We start from the raw sequence: 20,068 nt of genomic DNA on the forward strand, positions 1-20,068 counted from the left end.
GTACTTAGGATATTGTGTGCATGACTAGGTCAGGCGGCTGCTTGACTCAGCTGTAGGATAGCTATTCCAATTTTGACACTCGTGACCAGATGTTAGTAAGATAGATTTTGAAGAGTCGCCGGGACTGTGTGACCCCTTTCTAGCATTTGGCCGATGTCTGTGGTCTGTCTAGTTTTGTTCCTTTTGTGATACTTTGTAGCAGTAAGATTGAACTAAGCCACCTCAAAAGGCAGTTAAGAGTCAGCCACATTGCAGACCCACAACAGGAGGGAAAATACATGGATCTGGAGTCACCTGTAGATCAGACCAGGTAAGATTAACAGATTTCCTTCCCTAAACCAGGTGGGTTTTTACCACAAACTGCATGATTTCATTTCATTATTAGACTACCTTGTTTTCAGTTTTCAGATTTTATTTATTAATTGAATTCAAATTCCACCATCTGCCAAATTGGGATTTGGACCCATGCCCTAGGTCTCAGGATTACGAGTCCAAGAGCAATATCAGCACACCACTGCCTCTCCTCATCCCTAATAGAGGTAAAGAAAACCTCAAAACCTGAAAATCGGAAACAAACAGAAAATGCTGAAAATAAACAGGACATCCCATCAGCATCTGTCAAGAGAAATGCTGTGTATTTTTAGGTGTTAAACCTTCAGAACTGGAAAGTTTATATGCACAAAGATGACAACTTAAGTATTGATGATGACCTTTTAAACTATAACAGCAAGGTATCTGTCCACACATTTCAGCCAATTCTACTTTGAAATTTGGCTAAATATCACAAAAAAGAACTTCTGTTATTTTCGTATGCCATTTGTCTGTAAAATCAATCTGCTAATCCCCAAAGAAATCCTAATTAAAAAGAAAAAAACTTTCAAATCGTAATGACAATTACATCATTTTGGTAATTAGTGTTGGTTTCATACATTCAAATACAAATGTTTCTAAGGAATTAATCACTGATTTCAGGTTAAAGTAACTTTGTTCTTAATTTTCCCCATCTGAGTGCATAAGTATTACCAACAGATACATATCGAGAATCATCCAGATATTCTGGATGATAGATTTTGGTACAAAGATACCTCTTTTAGCTTGGAGGATTGGATGCTCTGGATTCAGGTTAGTAGTTCATGTTTTGGTGACATGGAGTGAAGGAAGACGATGAGGCAGTCTACTGCAGAGGGAATTAGAAGTGTGGGGGAGTGGCAAAGAGAAAATAAAATGTGAATTTCTGATTTGTCATTATTTCTTTCCTACAGGTTCTTCTCTTCAGGAAGCGATTTGTTCAAATGATGCCCTTTTCTACTTCATATTTTTCTACCCTTTTCCAATTTTTGGAGTCCTGCTTATAGCCATTTTATTAACACGCTATAAAACCCTAAACTCCCAGAAAAAGTCTGATGGCAAAAATGGTGTCCCACTGCTCTGGATTAAAGAACCCGCTGTGACTTATTCTCCAACAAGCCTTGAGCCGCCAGATTTCAGAATAGGACCAGGAAGCCTCGGTTAACAAAGGAACAGGGAAATGGCTTTTGGAAAAAAAATTAAATGATGTTCCAACTGATGGGGTCAAAGTTATAATGAATTAAGGATCAATAATTACCCTCCCAAAAAATCCAAGTTTGGAAGCAATATCTTCCATATAAAGAATGTACATTCTGAGAGTCATGGCAGTGAGATAGGAGGGAAAGTGGGTACTTTTATTCCAAGCTATTTGCCGCAATTGGTCTCCTCCCCATTACCCCCAGTACAATTAGTTGATATATTTGGAATGTTTAACTTTACACTAATGTAGATGTGTAGTCTTCTGCCAACTGTTTTTACTGCATGAGAGCTCTGCTTGTCACACTAGTCTGCCATGTGTAATAAGTCTGATCTCATTAAAATGTCAGATGATCTCCTGAATGTTAAGACTATTGTCAATTCTGAAGAATACAGAACTATAGCAAATGCAGACCTGTGGAGAGAAATATTGAGCTGTAATGATGTAAGATTTAAGACTTTTTAATGCTTCATTACACTTAACTGCTCCAATGCTTAGTTACAATGTCTGAGAAGAGTCAACACCAAGCTGGAAACATCATAGCTGGAGGGATCGACATAGCATCCAGACCTTCTATTCAATTATTGCACTGTTCAGAACATTTGAACAACGGAATGAAAGAGGAGTGGCAAGTTCATAGAAGCTGTGGCACTAAAGACTTAAAAGATGTTGTGTCAGTTTTTGACAAGTGTGAAATGACTAGAACTTGTGCAATAGAAAAGCAAGGAAGGACACCCTGCATAGATCGTCATCAATGTTATGACTGCATTACGACAGGATTACATGAAGACAATATTACTGAATACAAGATATGGACAATGAAATTCCGTCCCTCCTTGGTGAATTTAGATAAAGCTCAAGCCGACTATTAGCAAGTACAGCCAATGTTTCTCATTTATGAATTTTTGATACAGAAATCTGATCAAGCTGCAACTGTGTAGAATGGAAAGTAGTCATGCAGCTGGATAGTTTCTTTTTATATGTTGTTTTTGCACTTTTTAAAAATCTTTTTATTCTGTGTTTGAACAAGAATCATTATGATTGCCTGTTTTGTTCTGACTATGTTCTTTTTGAAAGAGTGTCATTTGGTCAAAGGAAATGGTGACAAGACTGAACAGATTCAGTACCCAAGCATGTGCTGACAGAATCCTGGGTTTTGTTGCAAGTCCATTTAATCTAATCGTATAACACGTATCTCAACATGAATTCCTTTAGAAAATTCTCATATATTCCACGTTCAAGAATATTCTGTTGAAAGAAAATCACTTTGTATTTACCATGTTGATCATGTAAGATCTCACACCACACAGTGAGGTTCTGAGGTGGGCAGCACTGAATTACTCATGACTTTTTTTAGGGTAAAAATGTTTTGCACTAAAACAAAAATGATGACTTAGTAGAATCACACTCTTAAAAACCACAAATTCCACACTAGGAGGAGAAAAAATTGAATATTTAAGTGAGGAAAGAGAAATTATCTTGGGAAGGTGAATGCCAGAGATCTGAGTGTTAGGACAGCATCAAACCATGGGGATGGAGTTCAATCCAAGATCACATGTGAGAAGATTAACCAACCTAGCTGGATGTTTGTGCATAACTAGTTTATCAGTTTCATGTCGAATTGATATAATTTTAATGCAAATCAGATTTGAATCGATTGGTGATTGATTCATTTGATCTGATAGGAGAGATCTCTGAACTGTTTATGTAAATCCCACCGCACAAATTAAGCAGAATAGAATGAAATATATTTTCCAGGTAAAATTACTCTATTTTCATCTGGTTTCTGTCCCTCTGTTATCATATATCATGCATGTCATATTTCTGGAATACCCTCTGTAATGGCATTGTGGGACAACCCACAGCAGGTGGACTGCAGCAGTTTAATGAGGCAGCTCACCAACACCTTCTCAAGGGCAACTAGGGACGAGCAATAAATGCTGGCCAGCCAACGATGCCCACAAATTAATGAAACAAAATGTATAACAAACCAAGTATCAGGAGCACAGTACTCAAACATGTAGGGCTGTTGTAAGCCAATACATCCCTAATCTAGCATATCTAATTTACACACTATTGTTACAATTCACAGGAGCTGCAGGTTCAGATGAGATTCTGATAATACCTTTACCTGCCTTCTGTGATATTTGTTAGATGAGCAGTTATGGTTTAAGGCTGAATTGTTAAATTTGCTGTTCTTTTGCAGTTAGAAAACAGATCAATTGTAATAATGAATTTTGTTTAAAACTGTTCTGGGTTTCTTCTAAAATCCATATTTATGCCTTGTTTGCATGTCACACCTGCTGTATGATGTGGCACAGCGTCTCATCCTGAATGCAATCACATGATTCCTCACCCGATCAAGTATTTAGCCAAAAGGCCTCCTTATGAGTATATGACCTGTGGCACACAATGTATTGATTGGTCAAAGCAGCAAGGGAGAACAAGCCTTTGATTTCCTAATGTATATATACAGTTGTGTATACTCATGAGTAGAGAATCTGAATGAGCTGTGGAGTTGACTTACAGTCACATGGACTCTTCTACACAGTCCGAATACCAGATGAAGTGATGGATTAAAACACTATATCAAAGTAACAGAATGTACAAATAGCCTAGATTGTGTCCTTTCCTCCCTAGTGTCAGAAGTTCACATTGTAGCATAACCTCTGCATTGCACATCCACTTCACCATAATAAAATCAACATTTCTCAAAAGGTTTGAATTCCCTGACTTATGAAACATGCCTTCGCAGATATTTCCTTTGAATTTGTGCTTCCCTGAATTTGTGTTTTGCTATTTTAAAAGTATCTGTTACCCAGCTTGATGTTGGAAAGTGAAACATTCACTTACATAACTCTGAATTTATTACCTACTAATCATTTAATAAGAGGTTTTTAAAAAGCACAGACTTAAGGAAGGTGTAAAAATGTGTTGTTGATGGAGTTAGTAAACCAATGCAGTTTATTTAAGTAAGGGTTCTCAAATGTGAATGGAAGAATTGGGAAATCATCAGGTTAATTGGTTCTAGAAGAGCTTAAGCATTTTTTAATGATAAAATGCAACAGAATATCACAATCTCTACAAAGGCATAGAACCTAAACAATAAATGAGTAACCAAATATGTTAAATATCTCAGCTTGACTATCAATATTGGTTCAAGGCTGTCCCTAGCTGTGTTCGTAATAGAAATGCTGAATTATGTTTTTGTGGAGTTCACTCTACAAAAAAAGCAGATCCAACTGAAAACCATGACAGGTCTGCAAAGAAGCGATGAATTTATGTCTGGTAATTAAATACTCTGCACATTTTATCCGGTAATGGATGAACTGTTTTGGGAACGCTGTTATTCAAGATAACATGAATATGACAGGCTATAGAAGGCACCAATTTACCTGTTGAAAAGGCTTGTTTAATCAAACTCACTGAAACATTTGGCTGTACTAAGAAAGTGCACAGTTTTTCTGGGTGCATACTGACTATGAAATTGCTGTCGGATTAATTCTATTGGGCACTCCTAAACACTGTTTTAATTCTAGAAAATGTCTGGTGAAGGTTCACCAGCTTTGGATAATGCTGACTGTAAAAAGACATCAGGGGTGCAGATTCTGATACACCCAGTATGACCTGGGAGTTGTGAAGTAGTGTGAAATGGCATCAATGATATTTCTGAACCATGGCAATTGGCACCAAAGCCAAGAATGAGTAAAGTGGCAATATGGGTCTGTAGCACTTTAAGTCTTGGCTGAGCAAGCCAGGAAAGACATAGCTGGCTTTGCGCTAGCCTTCATAAAAGATTATATTGCAACTTCAAAAGACAGACAGTAATTGGGTGTTATCTGGACCTTCAGCAAATGCGCATTCTGCTTTGAGTTTGGTTTGGATAATTGAGCAGAAACATACAAGGGACAAATGATAAAGTCGATGCTCGGGGCTTTGTTGCACAATGCAAGAAAATCTTATATTCAGCAGTATTCTGGCAATGCAAATCATGCAAGCATACTCTTTAATTAATATTTAAATTAAGGTATGATGACATGAATGATGTGCACTATTCATATCATTCCCTTTAACCTACAGGGAAACTGATAATGAATTTCTAATTGCATTAGTGCAAGTTTCCAAGAGTTTTTAAAAAATTTTTAATACTTGCATTATCTGCTTGTGCAATCAAGAGTTTTTTTTTTAATCAATGAACATGCAGTTGTAAACTGTTTATTGAGAAGAGGCTTTAAATAGCCTTTTAAATAGCCTATTCTAAAAAGGCTTTAACTAGCCTTTTCTGGAAGGCGTTAAATAGAAAATTGAAATTTTTGGTTTGGATCATTGAATTATAAAATCTCTATAGTGCAGATAGGGGCCAATCATCCCACTGAGTCTGCACCAACCTTTCAAAAAGCAGCCCATACCCCCACATCAGGGCTTTATAAAGAGTAAGTATCTATCTAATAGGAAATACCTATATGATAGAAATGGTATCAATACTTTTGAAATCCAAGATTAAATATTTCCCAAACCTTAAAACATTTTCAAAAAATTACAAATAACAGCTCATAAATTCTTACCTTGCTCCTCAGTTAAATATCCATTTAAACTGGTATGTGGTTAATCACCATCGCTTATTCTGATAGATACAAAAATGAATTACAATATTGCATTTTCAGCAAAGTAACACTGAGAAGCCAAATATTTTTTACACTGTCTTTTTTCCCCATTTTGTTAATTTTCTATATTCCTCCCATACCACCTGAAGATCCTAAATCTTGCTGGAGAATTCTGTTCTTAAGCTGTCTGCAGGGGTCAAGCAAGATTTTGTTTTAACTTGAGTTCATTGGAGTTCTGAAATGGCTGATCAATGGTATGATCTGCAGAACCAATCAGGTGACGGATGAGGTGACGGATGAAGGGTTGGGTAGGTGGACTGTTTAGAGATTTATGTCCCTCAAATGCCACGACTTTACCTCTTCATTTTCCTGACACAACATCTCAATGCTCTCCTGAGGAAGCCTTCTCCATTTTCATTATTCACAAGAAGGTCTTTCATAAGTCAATAGGTATGTGAGACCTTTTTAGAATGTTTTATGGAGATCGCTAATGCATTTCGGCCAATTTCCTGGGAGCTTCCTGCTACAATTGAGCTCCAAGTGGAACATTACTTTAGGAGACTGGACTCGGGAATATGAATGGCATGTTCAGGTTCAGAGCTGGTTTTGACCTTTGGCAGCTTTTTGTTAGGCAATTTGGGTTGGAGAAATTGGTCACTGGACCATCTTTAAGCCATCAGATTTGTAAAATCTTCTGATGGCACCACTGGTGGTACTTCTGCAATGCTTTGAGATACTTGTCAAAGTCTTTGAAGCGCACGCAACTTTGCTGGAGTACAGTTCCATGTAAAGCACCCCCAGTATGCCATCCCATCCTGTTTGGCATTTTTTATGGCTGACCCTGAATAGTAATTTCCAGTAGACTGCCTGATTTTGAGTGGTGTAAAGGATGTCTGTGAACGTGTTCTTATTCAGGTTTCACACATGTTTTCTAGCCTCATTCTGTCTAGAATTCAGCCTCTGGGTGAGGGTGGCTGGATATAGTATGCAGCTGCTTCTCCAAGAGATCAAATAATTCAGTACACATCATTATTCAACATGGACTTTCTTTCCTGGGTCATTTCCATTCTACCCTGAAGGAAACTGCTTTCAGATAATCATACAGTACACAATGTGGCCATTGTGCCTTTGTCAGGTCTCCGAGGTATCCAGATTTGTACCACTACCATCCTCTTGCCCCTAACAGTGCAAACTTTCCCTTTTTGAGGCTGTTCCAGTTCATTTTTGAATCTGCTTTCGGCACCATTTTAGGCAATGTCTTCCAGTTAATGAATGTAATTGCAGCTTGCTACTTAAAAAGAGTTCTCCCCATTTCCCCTCTGGTTCTTTAGACAATTATCTTAACTATGTACTTTTAATGCCAGACTTCTGCCAGTGGAAATATTTTTTCCTCATTTATATTTATTTTAAAAAATGTTCATTTGAAATGTTACATATGTTTGGGAAGCTGTGTGGGTAGAGGATAGGCATATCAAATAAACTGGTTAAGAGACGTTCGGTATTTGCTAAAGTTCCAAACAATTTTTTTCAAATCAGCATGATTCCACTGTGTTCAAATTCCTTTCAGTGCAATTCTAATATGCTTGCTAGACAGATTGAAAAAGAGCTATTCAAAGTGTGTATATACCTTTGAGTCCACCTTATTATAAATATATTTTCAACAAACACCTCAATCTTCCATTTCTCACATCATTTATCAATATGTGGGATGACTGGGGGATTAGCCAAAGTCTTTTCAACTGGAGAAATGCAGCAAATCTCACTGCATGTGTTTTCCTTCCTTTTATTTCTAGTTCTGCAAAGTTAAATTTCAAAGAGGAAATGAATTATATATTAAAACAATGCTAAATAATAATTGAGGGCACCATTTTCTGGTTGGTCAAATTCAAACAAAATAATAGCAGGTATTAGCAGCAGATCTGTATCTCAAATATATACATATATTTCTATTAGTTATGGTAGCAAATATCATTTTACATTATGTTTAATTATGTCTGCATGTATTAACCTAATTATTACAGCACTCATTATGTTTAATAAGACTGTATTTTTGTGGTTTAGATATTACTGGTGGAAATCAATATGACATAACATGGAGTTTTAGTATAATTTACAATAACCTGATCCCTGGCACTCTGAACGAGCCATATCATTTGTTATTACACCTGGGGTAAAGGTGGGTATTGAGACAAAGTGAAATTGAAAGCTTTTAAACCTTTGAAAAAAATGTATTTTCAAAAAAACTTCAAAATATATATCGGTTACTTTGAAAAGTTGAGCAGGTGGTGGATGCAAGGTACATTAATGGACTTAAGTATAATGGATTGTGCATATCAGGATTGATTGTCTCATGTGAGGCTGTCTTCTGCTATTCTACTCATGAATGTTCATGAAATATGTTTTCAAATGGTATCAGCAAACAACTACTAATGAATAGGACCAAATGTCAACGAGTTATTTCACTTTCAAAAGCCCACAAGCATCCTGAAGCTGTTCCTGTTTTGAATTTGAATTTAAGTGTTTCAATGCTGATGAGTAGAGCTTGTAATGAACATATTTGATTATTGCCCATGCAGCAACATTGTCCAATGATCAGAAAGTGACTTATTGCAAACTTCTTCAATGGTCGGGTTGATCATCAGACAAAAGAGGTTACGTTTTCATCCTCACCACATGGACAGTACTCTAGTGAAGTGAAATGTCCTCCCCCTCCCAGCCTGTTATGGAGCCCATCAATGGAATAAAATTCAAGTGGCTTGAACATTTGGCAGTGCTCCACTCCATTAGCTTACTGCCTACGTGAATACGAGATGCAAATTTACCCCATAGTTTCAGCAGATCGAAAACTGAGATTCTGAGTGCCATTAGAAATACAATTAATCTCATTCAGCCAACACAACGCTAATGCCCATTGTAAGGTTTCCCGCACAGATAGATGTGAATTGTGGATTTGCAAAATGAAAGTAAACATTACAAGTGAACTGCAAGAATGATAACTTGTCACAGTAACCAAATCATATGGTCATATGTTAGTACTGTAGCTTCTCCAACAGAGTGTGCTGTAACTTATGGCTTACAATGTAACTGAACATGCTTCCTTGAAGAAATTATTGTGTATTAAATCAGATTCATTCTATTTTATTCACAATTTCTCAAAACTTTGTCAGATTGCCACAGTCAATTCGAAATGTCAAACTTTGACACAAGCTCTTGAAACCATTTCATTAATTTGGTAGATATGTATAATTTTCCCCTCATGAGATTGGTGCACTTTGTACCCATAATGCTGACATATTCTCAAAAATGATTTCACGGGGTCCCTGCACTGCCTGCTGGTAGAGATATTCTACAAGATGAGACCTTCTAATTTGAAATCTTACTGAACCTTGGAAAATTGAAGAATGAACCTTTCATACAACCAGTCTGATGTATTTGCTTCTGTGTATAGGCCTTTCTTCCAGCATAACCTACTATCTAGTTGACCTGAATTTATATTTGAAATTGTGAGGTGGCAGTCTTTACTCCAAACCATGATCAAAACAAACAATCCTATACTGTTGGCACTGTGATATTTATTGTCACTGATGTAGAACTCTTGTCATAAATTGACACTTCAACTGAAGCATAACTATTGCTTTAAAATGTTAAAGAATATTCCCAGTTTCTCATTGTTTGGACAGATGACCTGTTTTAGGTATTTTCTATGTATTAATAGTGCATGATATGGTAAAATTTCATTTGTGATGTACTTTAATGTAAATTTTAAGATGTGGTGTGATTTGTTTGAAACCTTTTGTCATTTTGTTGTTAATAAAATAATGTCTTGAAAAAATTGTGTTTCTAGAAGTACCTTGTCCACACACCTATGATTAAAATTTTTCCAACATTTTTTATTCCTGTAGGGATTATTTATGGACATTAGACATGTTCTTTCCTCATCCACATTATTGCATGTTCCTTGCATGCAACGACAGATAGAATTGAGCTAAATGACAGAATAATGGATCGGATTTTATGCAGATCTGCAGTCGCCATTGGCTTGCTGCTCCACTCCACAGCTGTTTTTCTGACTGGGTCTTCTTCCAAATGAGATTTCTTCAGCAATGCAAAGCAGTTTTCCACCAAAATGATTCTGCTTCCTTGTAGTGCTGGATCAAACAGGGAGAGACAACCCATGACCCTTTTCTTACAAAACTAGCTGCTGTATTCTGATACGTGTTTACTAACATACTAAAAAGCTTTGGGATATTTAAACAGTTTTTTGGTATAAAATGGAAGGGTGAATGTGACTAGGGTGGCCGAGATAAGTCACTTAGTTGAAAGATAGGTTAGCACTGGATAAGGTGGCAGCATGGCAGCTAGTTAGGGCTATGGGTAGGTAAAGTGGTAGCTACTTAGAGTAATCAGTGAGCTGATGGAGCAGTGGGTAGGTCAATCGTTTCAGGAGGGCTTCTCAGTTTGGAGGCTAGTCAGGTCAGAACAGGGTGTCATTATGTGCTATGGTCAGGATTCATCTTACAACAAGGGACAAAGTGTGCAGTCACCATTTAACTGCCTCCTACATGCTGACAGTTGTGAAAATCTGAAGATTTCTTCAGATGCAGCATTATGAAGGCTACTCATGCAGCTAACCAGCAGCTGGAAGAGCTGAATTTTTGAGAACCCAAGAGTAGGGAACCTGGTGGCAAGATTCAACAAGACATAATCCATGGTTGATGGTGTCAAGAATTTCAGACTCTGGTAAGAGATTTATAGCAGCAAGAATGTGCTAAGAACTCCCCAGAGCTGAAACATTGATTTCACCAAAGTGTAGCTGGTTTGTAGGAGCAATCGGGAGTTGATATTCCATCAAAGAGCAAAATGACATTGTTTGCCCTGTGGGTAAAGTTGCACCCTTCGTCATCAAGGGGAAACTTTAAGAACAAACAGGCACAGACTGTAAAAGCTAGAAGTAAGCCAAGTACTTAGTGTTGTTCCTATAGTAAGCAAATGAGGCGTGGCTACATTGAAGGAAATCAAGGGCCAATGAATCAAGTTAAAACAAGGTCACAGAACCAGAAACATTGCAAAGCCAAAGTTTGAATGATAAAGTCACGATTTAGAAACTTAAGTAAACAAAGTATAAAGATGGAAAATAATTATGAGCCTATTGAAGGCACAGAAAAGGTCAGGGATCTATTACTTCCCACAGTTGCAAACATTGTGGAGCTGGTTTTCCCTGGAGCATTGGAGGCTGAGGGGTGACCTTGTAGAGGTTTATAAAATCATGAGGGGCATGGATAGGGTGAATAGACAAGGTCTTTTCCCTGGGGTGGGGGAGTCCAGAACGAGAGAGCATAGGTTTAAGGTGAGAGGGGAAAGATTTAAAAGGGACCTAAGAGGCAACATTTTCAAGCAGAGGATGGTGCGTGTATGGAATGAGCTGCCAGAGGAAGTGGTGGAAGCTGGTACAATTGCAACATTTAAAATGAATCTGGAATGGTTTGTGAATAGGAAGGGTTTAGAGAGATATGAACCAAATGCTGGCAAATGAAACTAGCTGAATTTGGGATACCCAGTCAGCATAGATGAGTTGGATCAAAAGGTCTGGTTCCATGGTGTACAGCTCTATGACTTTATGATTCTTTGACTCATCCAGGAAAAGATTATGAAAACAGCAAGATTTATTACTTAGAACCACGGACAGCAGTAATCACATAGGAAAAGTTGTGAAAGGAACAGAATTTGTCTTATTGAGATGTGAAGAGCAGAATTAATTTATTAATGTCATTAAAACAGCAGAAACCATTTATTAAAACTACAGGGAGCAAGATTAACTCAGTTGAGCCACAAATGAAGTGGGAATCATATTATGGCAGTGCTTTGTCTAGAGGAACTCCTCAAAATGTCTGAATCATCTAACTTACTCTCAAAAGTCATTAAAAAATCCTCCATTTTTACTATAAAAGGAAGGGAAAATGTTCCTTACTACTGTTCTAAGTAGCATGGTCATACTGAAGGATTAACTTTATTTTAAACAAGGAAAATAGATAATTACATTTAAAGAAAATGCCAGCAGAAATAATATTACTAGGAAGATTTGATTCCAAGTATGCATGAGAGCGAACACAGAATTAATACATCACTGAAAAAAGTTCTTAAGATACAGAATTGTTTCCAAACTAAATACTAACTCAAAAGCTGAACAAGTAAATGCACTTATGGCATGATGATGTATGTACCTGATGATATTTTAGCAAAAGATACATATTTTAAAGTCCTGTGAAACATTCATAATTGTTTTAATCACAATTCTTGAAAAGTTCGGAGTTAATTGAAGGGTTCAGAAACTAGGAAACACATAGATAATTCATTAATGACCTGTACAGATTAGCGGGAAAAATTGAACTATAGAGGTTTAAAATTAGGATTCATAAGAGCCAAAGTTGTTAGTAGAATTGCTGGTGAGTTTTTGTTAACTTTATTACAAAGTAGGATTTGACTTGAGAAAAAGCCTTTCAGATGGTGAGTGAAGCAGAAGTGCAGAAGAATCAATCTTATAAGATCAATCTTATCACTGGAGATTAACAGAATCTACTCAGTTTTTAAAGTACAAGACCTTGAAAGACACACGTGAGAAACCAATACAAAGAGTAGCACAATAGATGTGAATAGTCATTGTTAGTATTGTGGCACTAAGGAACCTTAAGGACATAAGCAGTGACCAACTATTTACATAGGTATACTTTGTCTCTGAAACAGTAGGTCATTTACAGAAAATATGTCAAAATAGGACAGTCACAGAGCAATAAAAAGACAACTCCTATTCACAAAAAATTCATATGATAGAACCACCATATTGGTCTACACACTTCAACATAGAAATACCAACAGAATACGGACTATGTGGAACTCCATGAAAGCCACTGCTAAGAAGAGATGACCAAAGACAAGGGATTCAGTACACAGTCAAAAATAAATTGTCTGGTTCAAAGATTCAGAGGAAATTACCTTTTTTGTTCATCCATGATGGTACAAAAATGAAAGTGCTTGTTTCAACAGGACAGTCATCTTCCCCACACCATCTTTAGGGATTGGTGAGCTCAGTTGGCTGGTCAGCTCATTATAAAAGCTGAGTAATACCAGCAATGTGGGTTCAAGTCAGGTACTCTCCTTCTCAACCTCTTCCTCACCTGAGGTATGGTGACCCTCAGGTTTAACCACCACCAGTCACCTCTCTTTGATGAGGAGCAGCCCTATGGTCTGCTAGGACTATGGCAACTTTACCTTTTTACCATCCTGCACAAAGAAAATACATGAAATCATGTTCCTCCAGATTTTGCATTGGAGCAATTACCTATTTCAGATAAGATATCCTCCTCATAGTAAATCCAAGGAATTAAAGGGATTTACAGACCTCTCACTGTCAGGAACAAAGTCAAAGTCAATCGTCTTCAATCAGAGACCTACACTCTTCTAAGTCTGAAGAGAGTATGTGCTGAGAGAATAGTGAAACATTTAGACTGCCTACATTTGTGAAGGCAGAGACTTAGGGTGTGAGGATGTGGTGGTGGCCAATTCAGTTTTATACATCAATGTATACATCATAATGGAGAAACAGCTTGGGGAGCACTGTGCTTCAGCAGCCTAAGGGTCTGAAATGGTTAATTACAAAGAGTATCTTAAACACTACCAACTATGAAGATATGGACTTGGTGAGAGAATGGCTAAGGATCTCACAGGAGTAAGATCTACAATTTTAACTTCCTCGTAATTCCTGTAACAATGCCTATTCCATCAGAGAAACTTGTACATTGTTGCAATCATGCAATAAATTACATCATACTTAAGACAAGAGCCTCTTCTTAATGGACTAACATGTGGTTATCCTTTATCACATGAGACTAAACAGACTCATTATATCCAATGCAGGAAAGACGGTAGTGTCAGCAAAGGTACCTGATAGTTCATTCAACAAAATGAGGAGTGGCGAGGATTCATCTTATAGCAGTATCTAACGTTGTAACTTGTATAATTCCAGGCAAGGTGAGTTTCCCCTTTAGTAGAGTTTAGTTTATCAATGATTTAGTGGTGACACAATTGGTCAAATGCTGCTTTGCGATTTCAAGGGTAATCCCTCTCACCTCATCTCTGGAAATCACTTCATTGTGACATTGTTGAAATGTGAACTAATAAGGTCTGCAATTGAGTAGTCTTGGCAGAATGTCAAACTCTGCATTGGTGAGCATGATAGCACGTTGACATCTTTTGTCATTTTACTGATGATAAGCGTAGGCTGATGGTGAAGTATTGGCTCGGCTGGATTTGTCAGGTTTCTTATGAACAAGACATACCTAACTATTTTTCACCACTGTCTGATTGATATTGTACTGCAGTGAACTGAAATAGCTGAGTAAGTCATTTGGAGCACAAATTGTCAGATCCACAGCCTGGATTTTAAAGGTTTGAAGCCTTTGCTCTGTTCAGCGCATTCAGTGATTTCTTTACATCATGGAAAGTAACTCGAATTGATTGAAGACAGGAATTTCTGATGATGGGTACCACAGGATGTAGGCAGTAAATAATTGTCAATGCAACACTTCCATCTGAAGCTAGCTGCAAAAGTCCTTATTATATTTGTGCTGGGTTCCACAAACACTGAGGATAAGGATGTTATTGGATCCCTAAAGCTGCAGGCCTGAGTAAGGAGAATTTTTTAAAAGGTAAAAATAATTCTATAATTCAACAGAAATGGTGAATTTAGGTCTTGCTATAAAAATTTATAATCCTTAGACTGACATAAAGGTAGGCAATTCACCTTCTCTGATCTTCAGCAAAGGAGCAGAGTTGGGTTGATGGACTATTTGACTATTGTGAGTCAGCAACATTACAAATAAACAAACATATCTATGCGCAGTAACAAGTTGGTATAAAACTAGACTGAATCAGCTGCATACAAATTTTCTTTAAGGAAAAGTTGTGCAACTCCACTTTTAACTTGTTACGTTGAAAACTTCCAGAAAATTCAAGCACATTATAGCAAAAAATTGTATTATTTTGTAAAAGTCAAAACATGTAACAATCACTTGTAACTTTCAATGAGAGAAAAAAATTAATTGCATAAACCAGCTCATATTGCTTTACATTGGTCATTTGCAATATGGCTGTTCACTTCAAAACAGATATCAAATGAATTATTTAGGTGAGATAAGGTTGTATTTAAAGCTATTTCAAAGCCCAAGCTCTTCTTCTATATTTTTCCAGTAAAAGCATGTTTAGTAATCCATAAATATACAGGACGCTTGATTTGTTTGAGTGAAGAGTTTAGAAATCTGTGCATAGAGAAAGAGTCAAGTATATCAATTGCTCCTTCTGTACAAAGAACTTTATAATTGAAGTTGTCAGGTTAATATCTTTTTATTGTGATTTTCAAGAAGAGGATTCAAAAGCAATGTTTTTCAATGTATCCGGTGTTTAGAATGGAAGACAAGGATATACATTGCTGAAAGCAGGAGCTTCAAGCTGCTTTAATCTACTTTCTAGCTGCTAGTTCAGGAAAGATAGCAGCGGGAACCGAGAGTGAGGTAAGTTGGAAGCTTGATCATTACTCTCGAAACAATGCATGGGTTCTTTTAACTCTCTACTCTCATTTAAATCTCACCAACTGACTAGTTAGACTGAATCTAAAAGCAATGGCACTGACAACTCTTAAATCTAAATTAAATTTAATATTCTTTCAGTAATATTGAAGGAATAGTTAATCTCCTACAATGGCAAAGTTATTTGTTATTAACTATGATTAAGTCAATAAATCAGTTTACACCATGTGCATCCCATTGCGCTTATCGCAGAAGCATATGTCTTTGTATTCCCACAATCACTTTCCCTGAGTTCAGAGCTGAAATACTTTCTGTGCAAGTTTATTAACACCGTAAGGTATAACTTGATATGACCCACCTATGGGTTTGTAGGGATCCATAAAGTCCCCAGAGTTGCCTCTCCTTGCTGTGCCATTTACATTGAGTGAATGAGGCCCAGGTCAACATGACTTCCCTTGCACAAACTGCGAGCAGTTAATTAATGCCAAACCTCAATCTTGAGGTTAGTGGAATATGGTCATAGAGGCATAGAGTTATACAACACAGAAACAGACCCTTTGGTCCAACCCATCAATGCCAACCAGATATCCTAAATAAATCTAATCAACATTTGGCCCAAATCCTTCTAAACCCTTCCTATTTGAGTATCCACCCAGATGCCTTTTAAATGTTGTACTTGTATCAGCCACCATTGCTTCCTCTGGCAGCTCATTCCATATATGCACCACCCTCTGCATGAAAAAAATTGCCACTTCGATCACTTTTACATCTTTCCACTCTCACTTAAACTTATGCCATCCAGTTTTAGACACCATTACCCTGGGGAAAAAAAAACTTGGCAATTCATCCTATCCATGCTCCTCATGATTTTATCAACCTCTATCAGGTCACTTCTCAACTTCCAACACTGCAGTGGCCTAACTGTTGATTTCGAAGCTCCTTGGATGCTACCTGAACTGCTGTGCTCTTCCAGCACCACTAATCCAGAATCTGGTTTCCAGCATCTGCAGTCATTGTTTTTACCTTGTTGTCCTATATAGCTACAGCATCACCTCCCAACTCCTATACTCAATGCACTGACCAATAAAGGCAAGTGTACTGAATGCCTTCTTCAAAACCACTCTACCTGTTACTCCACCTTTAAGAAACAATGAATCTGTACCCCAAGTCTCTTTATTCTGCAACACTCCTCAGGATCCTAACGTTAGGTGGTTGGGAGGGCAGCAGGTCAAGGAATGACAGGGGATAGTCAAGGCAGGAAGTGGGAAATGGTTGAGGAGCTCAGTGAGCTACCCTAACCAGACCTCAGGTAGAGGGGCTGCTAGGTGCATTTGTGATAGGTCTCTTTCCTGGTCAAGGGCTTCCAGGGGTCTGTCCCATACCTTTGCTTCCTTCAGGTCATGGTCTTTGCACCTTGACCACTATTACTTTGGGAGTTCCCCTCTAGACCTTGCTGTGGAACTTAATGCTGAAACCTAAAACCTAGAAGTGGACACTCAACACTTAGAATATGAGACTAGATATAGTTTTGGTGGTGGTCTCTGGTTGCATCTGTTGAGTTTTGTCTCACAGTTAGTATGAGGTGTGCCTCTAAGAGACATTCTTGTGTTATCATAACCATACCATCGCGTGACTTGAGGGTATAAAAGTCTCAGAACCCATCAAAACTGGGGCCACTTGAAACATGAGAACTGGTAAAAATATGTTACTTTTATATCAAAATGGCTTGATATTAATCCAGACGCTGAAGTGCTTGTCATTATTTTATTTATATATCAAGAGCTGTAATAAATGTCCAGTGAATCTTTCCAGGTCACGTTCATCATACCAAATTCCTGTGTTATCAGAGCATGAGCATTGCCCCATACTGCAGTGGTAAATCATAGTTCGCAGCAGTCACTATAAATAATCAAACTTATTAGTGATAGATACCTGGAAACCTCATTGAACATCAGCCAGATATCAATTCGAGATTTCATTTAGAAAAATAAAGCACCAATTTATGCAATTGGAGATATATAAATTACACAAAGAGCTACCTTCTTTCTGCTTATAACTTCTACCAAGTTGCAGGACTTCATTCTTTTTATTACAAAAACAAATTGACTGCCGACTTTTCTATTCCAAAATCAAGTGAAAATCAGAAGCCAAAGGCTTCTTACAATCTGGATAAAGAGCTCACCAGAACAAAAGTGAAGCACTAGAAAGCAGTTTTCTGATCAGTCTTACCCCTGTTTGCAAATGGTGGGTATCACAATGTTTCCTCTCCAGTTTGGCACAAAGCAGAGGGAAGCCCATGTAATATTCTCATCCCATATTTGGTACTAATATCTTAAGAGGTAGAAACTTATTTGCTACAGACCTGTATTTCTTAATCACTTTGAGACTGTTCCTTTAAAGCCAAGTAAAGGAATGGCAACACTGAAAAATAAAGTGAAACAGAAGCAGAATAGGTAAAATTAAAATGTAAACGAAAGGAACAAATACAGAAAACACCTATGTCTGAAAAGAAACCTTCAGCAAGAATTAGAAGGCAAACTTTTACTTATGGACATGGCAGTCAGTTTACTGAATTACAGATATTCAAACAACCTAAGCCTCATTTTTTACAGATCAAATGGTAAATGATACAGAGCAAAAATGTTTAATAATCTGACTTAGTCCCAGCAAGGCAAAGCTTCATAGTATTAACACAGTCACTCTTTCTGCAGAAAGATGCAGAAGTTATCTGGACTGTATTTGAAGACTAGCTCAAGGTAAGAATTAACTTCAAGATTAACAGATTCCAACTTTTGTCATACAGTCAGCAATCCCTCGATAGATATTGCTAAGTTTGTCACACCAAAATTGGAGGTGTGGTGGACAGCGAAGAGGGTTACCTCAGATTACGATTGGATCTGGACCAGATGGGTCAATGGGCTGAGAAGAGGCAGACGGAGTTTGCGAGGTGCTGCATTTTGGGAAAGCAAATCTTACCAGGATTTATGCACTTAATGGTAAGGTCCTAGGGAGTGTTGCTGAACAAAGAGACCTTGGAGTGCAGGTTCATAGCTCCTTGAAAGTGGAGTCGCAGGTAGATAGGATAGTGAAGAAGGCGTTTGGTATGCTTTCCTTTATCGGTCAGAATATTGAGTACAGGAGTTGGGAGGTGATGTTGCAGCTGTACAGGACATTGGTTAGGCCACTGTTGGAATATTGCGTGCAATTCTGGTCTCCTTCCTATCGGAAAGATGTTGTAAAACTTGAAAGGGTTCAGAAAAGATTTACAAGGATGTTGCCAGGTTTGGAGGATTTGAGCGATAGGGAGAGGCTGAACAGGCTGGGGCTGTTTTCCCTGGAGCGTCGGAGGCTGAGGGGTGACCTTATAGAGATTTACAAAATCATGAGAGGCATGGATAGGGTAAACAGACAAGGTCTTTCCCCTGTGGTGAGGTAGTCCAGAACTAGAGGGCATAGGTTTAGGGTGAGAGGGGAAAGGTTTAAAAGGCACCTAAGGGGCAACTTTTTCACACAGAGGGTGGTATGTGTATGGAATGAGCTGCCAGAGGATGTGGTGGAGGCTGGTACAATTGCAACATTTAAGAGACATTTGGATGGGTATATGAATAGGAAGGGTTTGGAGGGATATGGGCCGGGTGCTAGCAGGTGGGACTAGATTAGGTTGGGATATCTGGTCGGCATGGACGGGTTGGACCGAAAGGTCTGTTTCCATGCTGTACATCTTTATGACTTATGTCACAGCAAGGATGTGAGTGTGATGCTCTGAGAGAGGCTCATGAAATTATTAATCACCCTCACACTTTCAGAAATGATTGTCTAGAAATTGCAGTGTTTAAAGAAGTAGAAAGAGAGAAACCAGGAGTGGGAACAGGCCATTCAGCCCTTCGAGCTTGCTCCACTATTCAAGATGATCCCAGATAATCATCCAATTCAGTATGTTGTTCTTCCTTTCTCCCATTTCCTTTGATCCCTTCAGCCCTAATAACTATATCTATCTCTTTCAGAAACAGTCAATATTTTGGATTCAATTGCTTTCTATGGCAGAGAATCCCTCAGGTTCACCACTCTCTTATCTTAGTCCTAAATGGCAGAACCATTTCCATCAAAGTGTGACACCTGTTCTGGATTCCCCAGTCATCCTGCATTGACTTCCTGCATTTACTTTGCTTGTCATAGAGTCATATAAATGTACAGCATGGATACAGATCATTCAGCCTAATTCATCGGAACCTAATCTAGTCCTATTTGCCAGTATTTGGCCCATATCCCTATAAACCCTTCCTATTCATATACCCATCCAGATGTCTTTTAAATGATGTAATTGTACCAGCCTCCATCAC

General features: G+C 37.9%; 1 protein-coding gene across 1 annotated transcript in view; it reads left to right on the forward strand.

Moving 5' to 3' along the window:
• Positions 1-10,043, forward strand: part of igsf3 (immunoglobulin superfamily, member 3) — a 229,183-nt gene extending 219,140 nt beyond the window's left edge. The window contains exon 10 of the mRNA XM_072585217.1: positions 1,263-10,043. Within this exon, the coding sequence (XP_072441318.1) occupies positions 1,263-1,513 (251 nt within the window). The 3' untranslated portion in view covers positions 1,514-10,043. The remainder of the gene's footprint in view (positions 1-1,262) is intronic.
• The last annotated feature ends 10,025 nt before the right edge of the window (positions 10,044-20,068 follow it).

Source organism: Chiloscyllium punctatum, chromosome 15 (genome assembly GCF_047496795.1).
Source record: "Chiloscyllium punctatum isolate Juve2018m chromosome 15, sChiPun1.3, whole genome shotgun sequence".
Classification (NCBI taxonomy): Eukaryota; Metazoa; Chordata; class Chondrichthyes; order Orectolobiformes; family Hemiscylliidae; genus Chiloscyllium; species Chiloscyllium punctatum.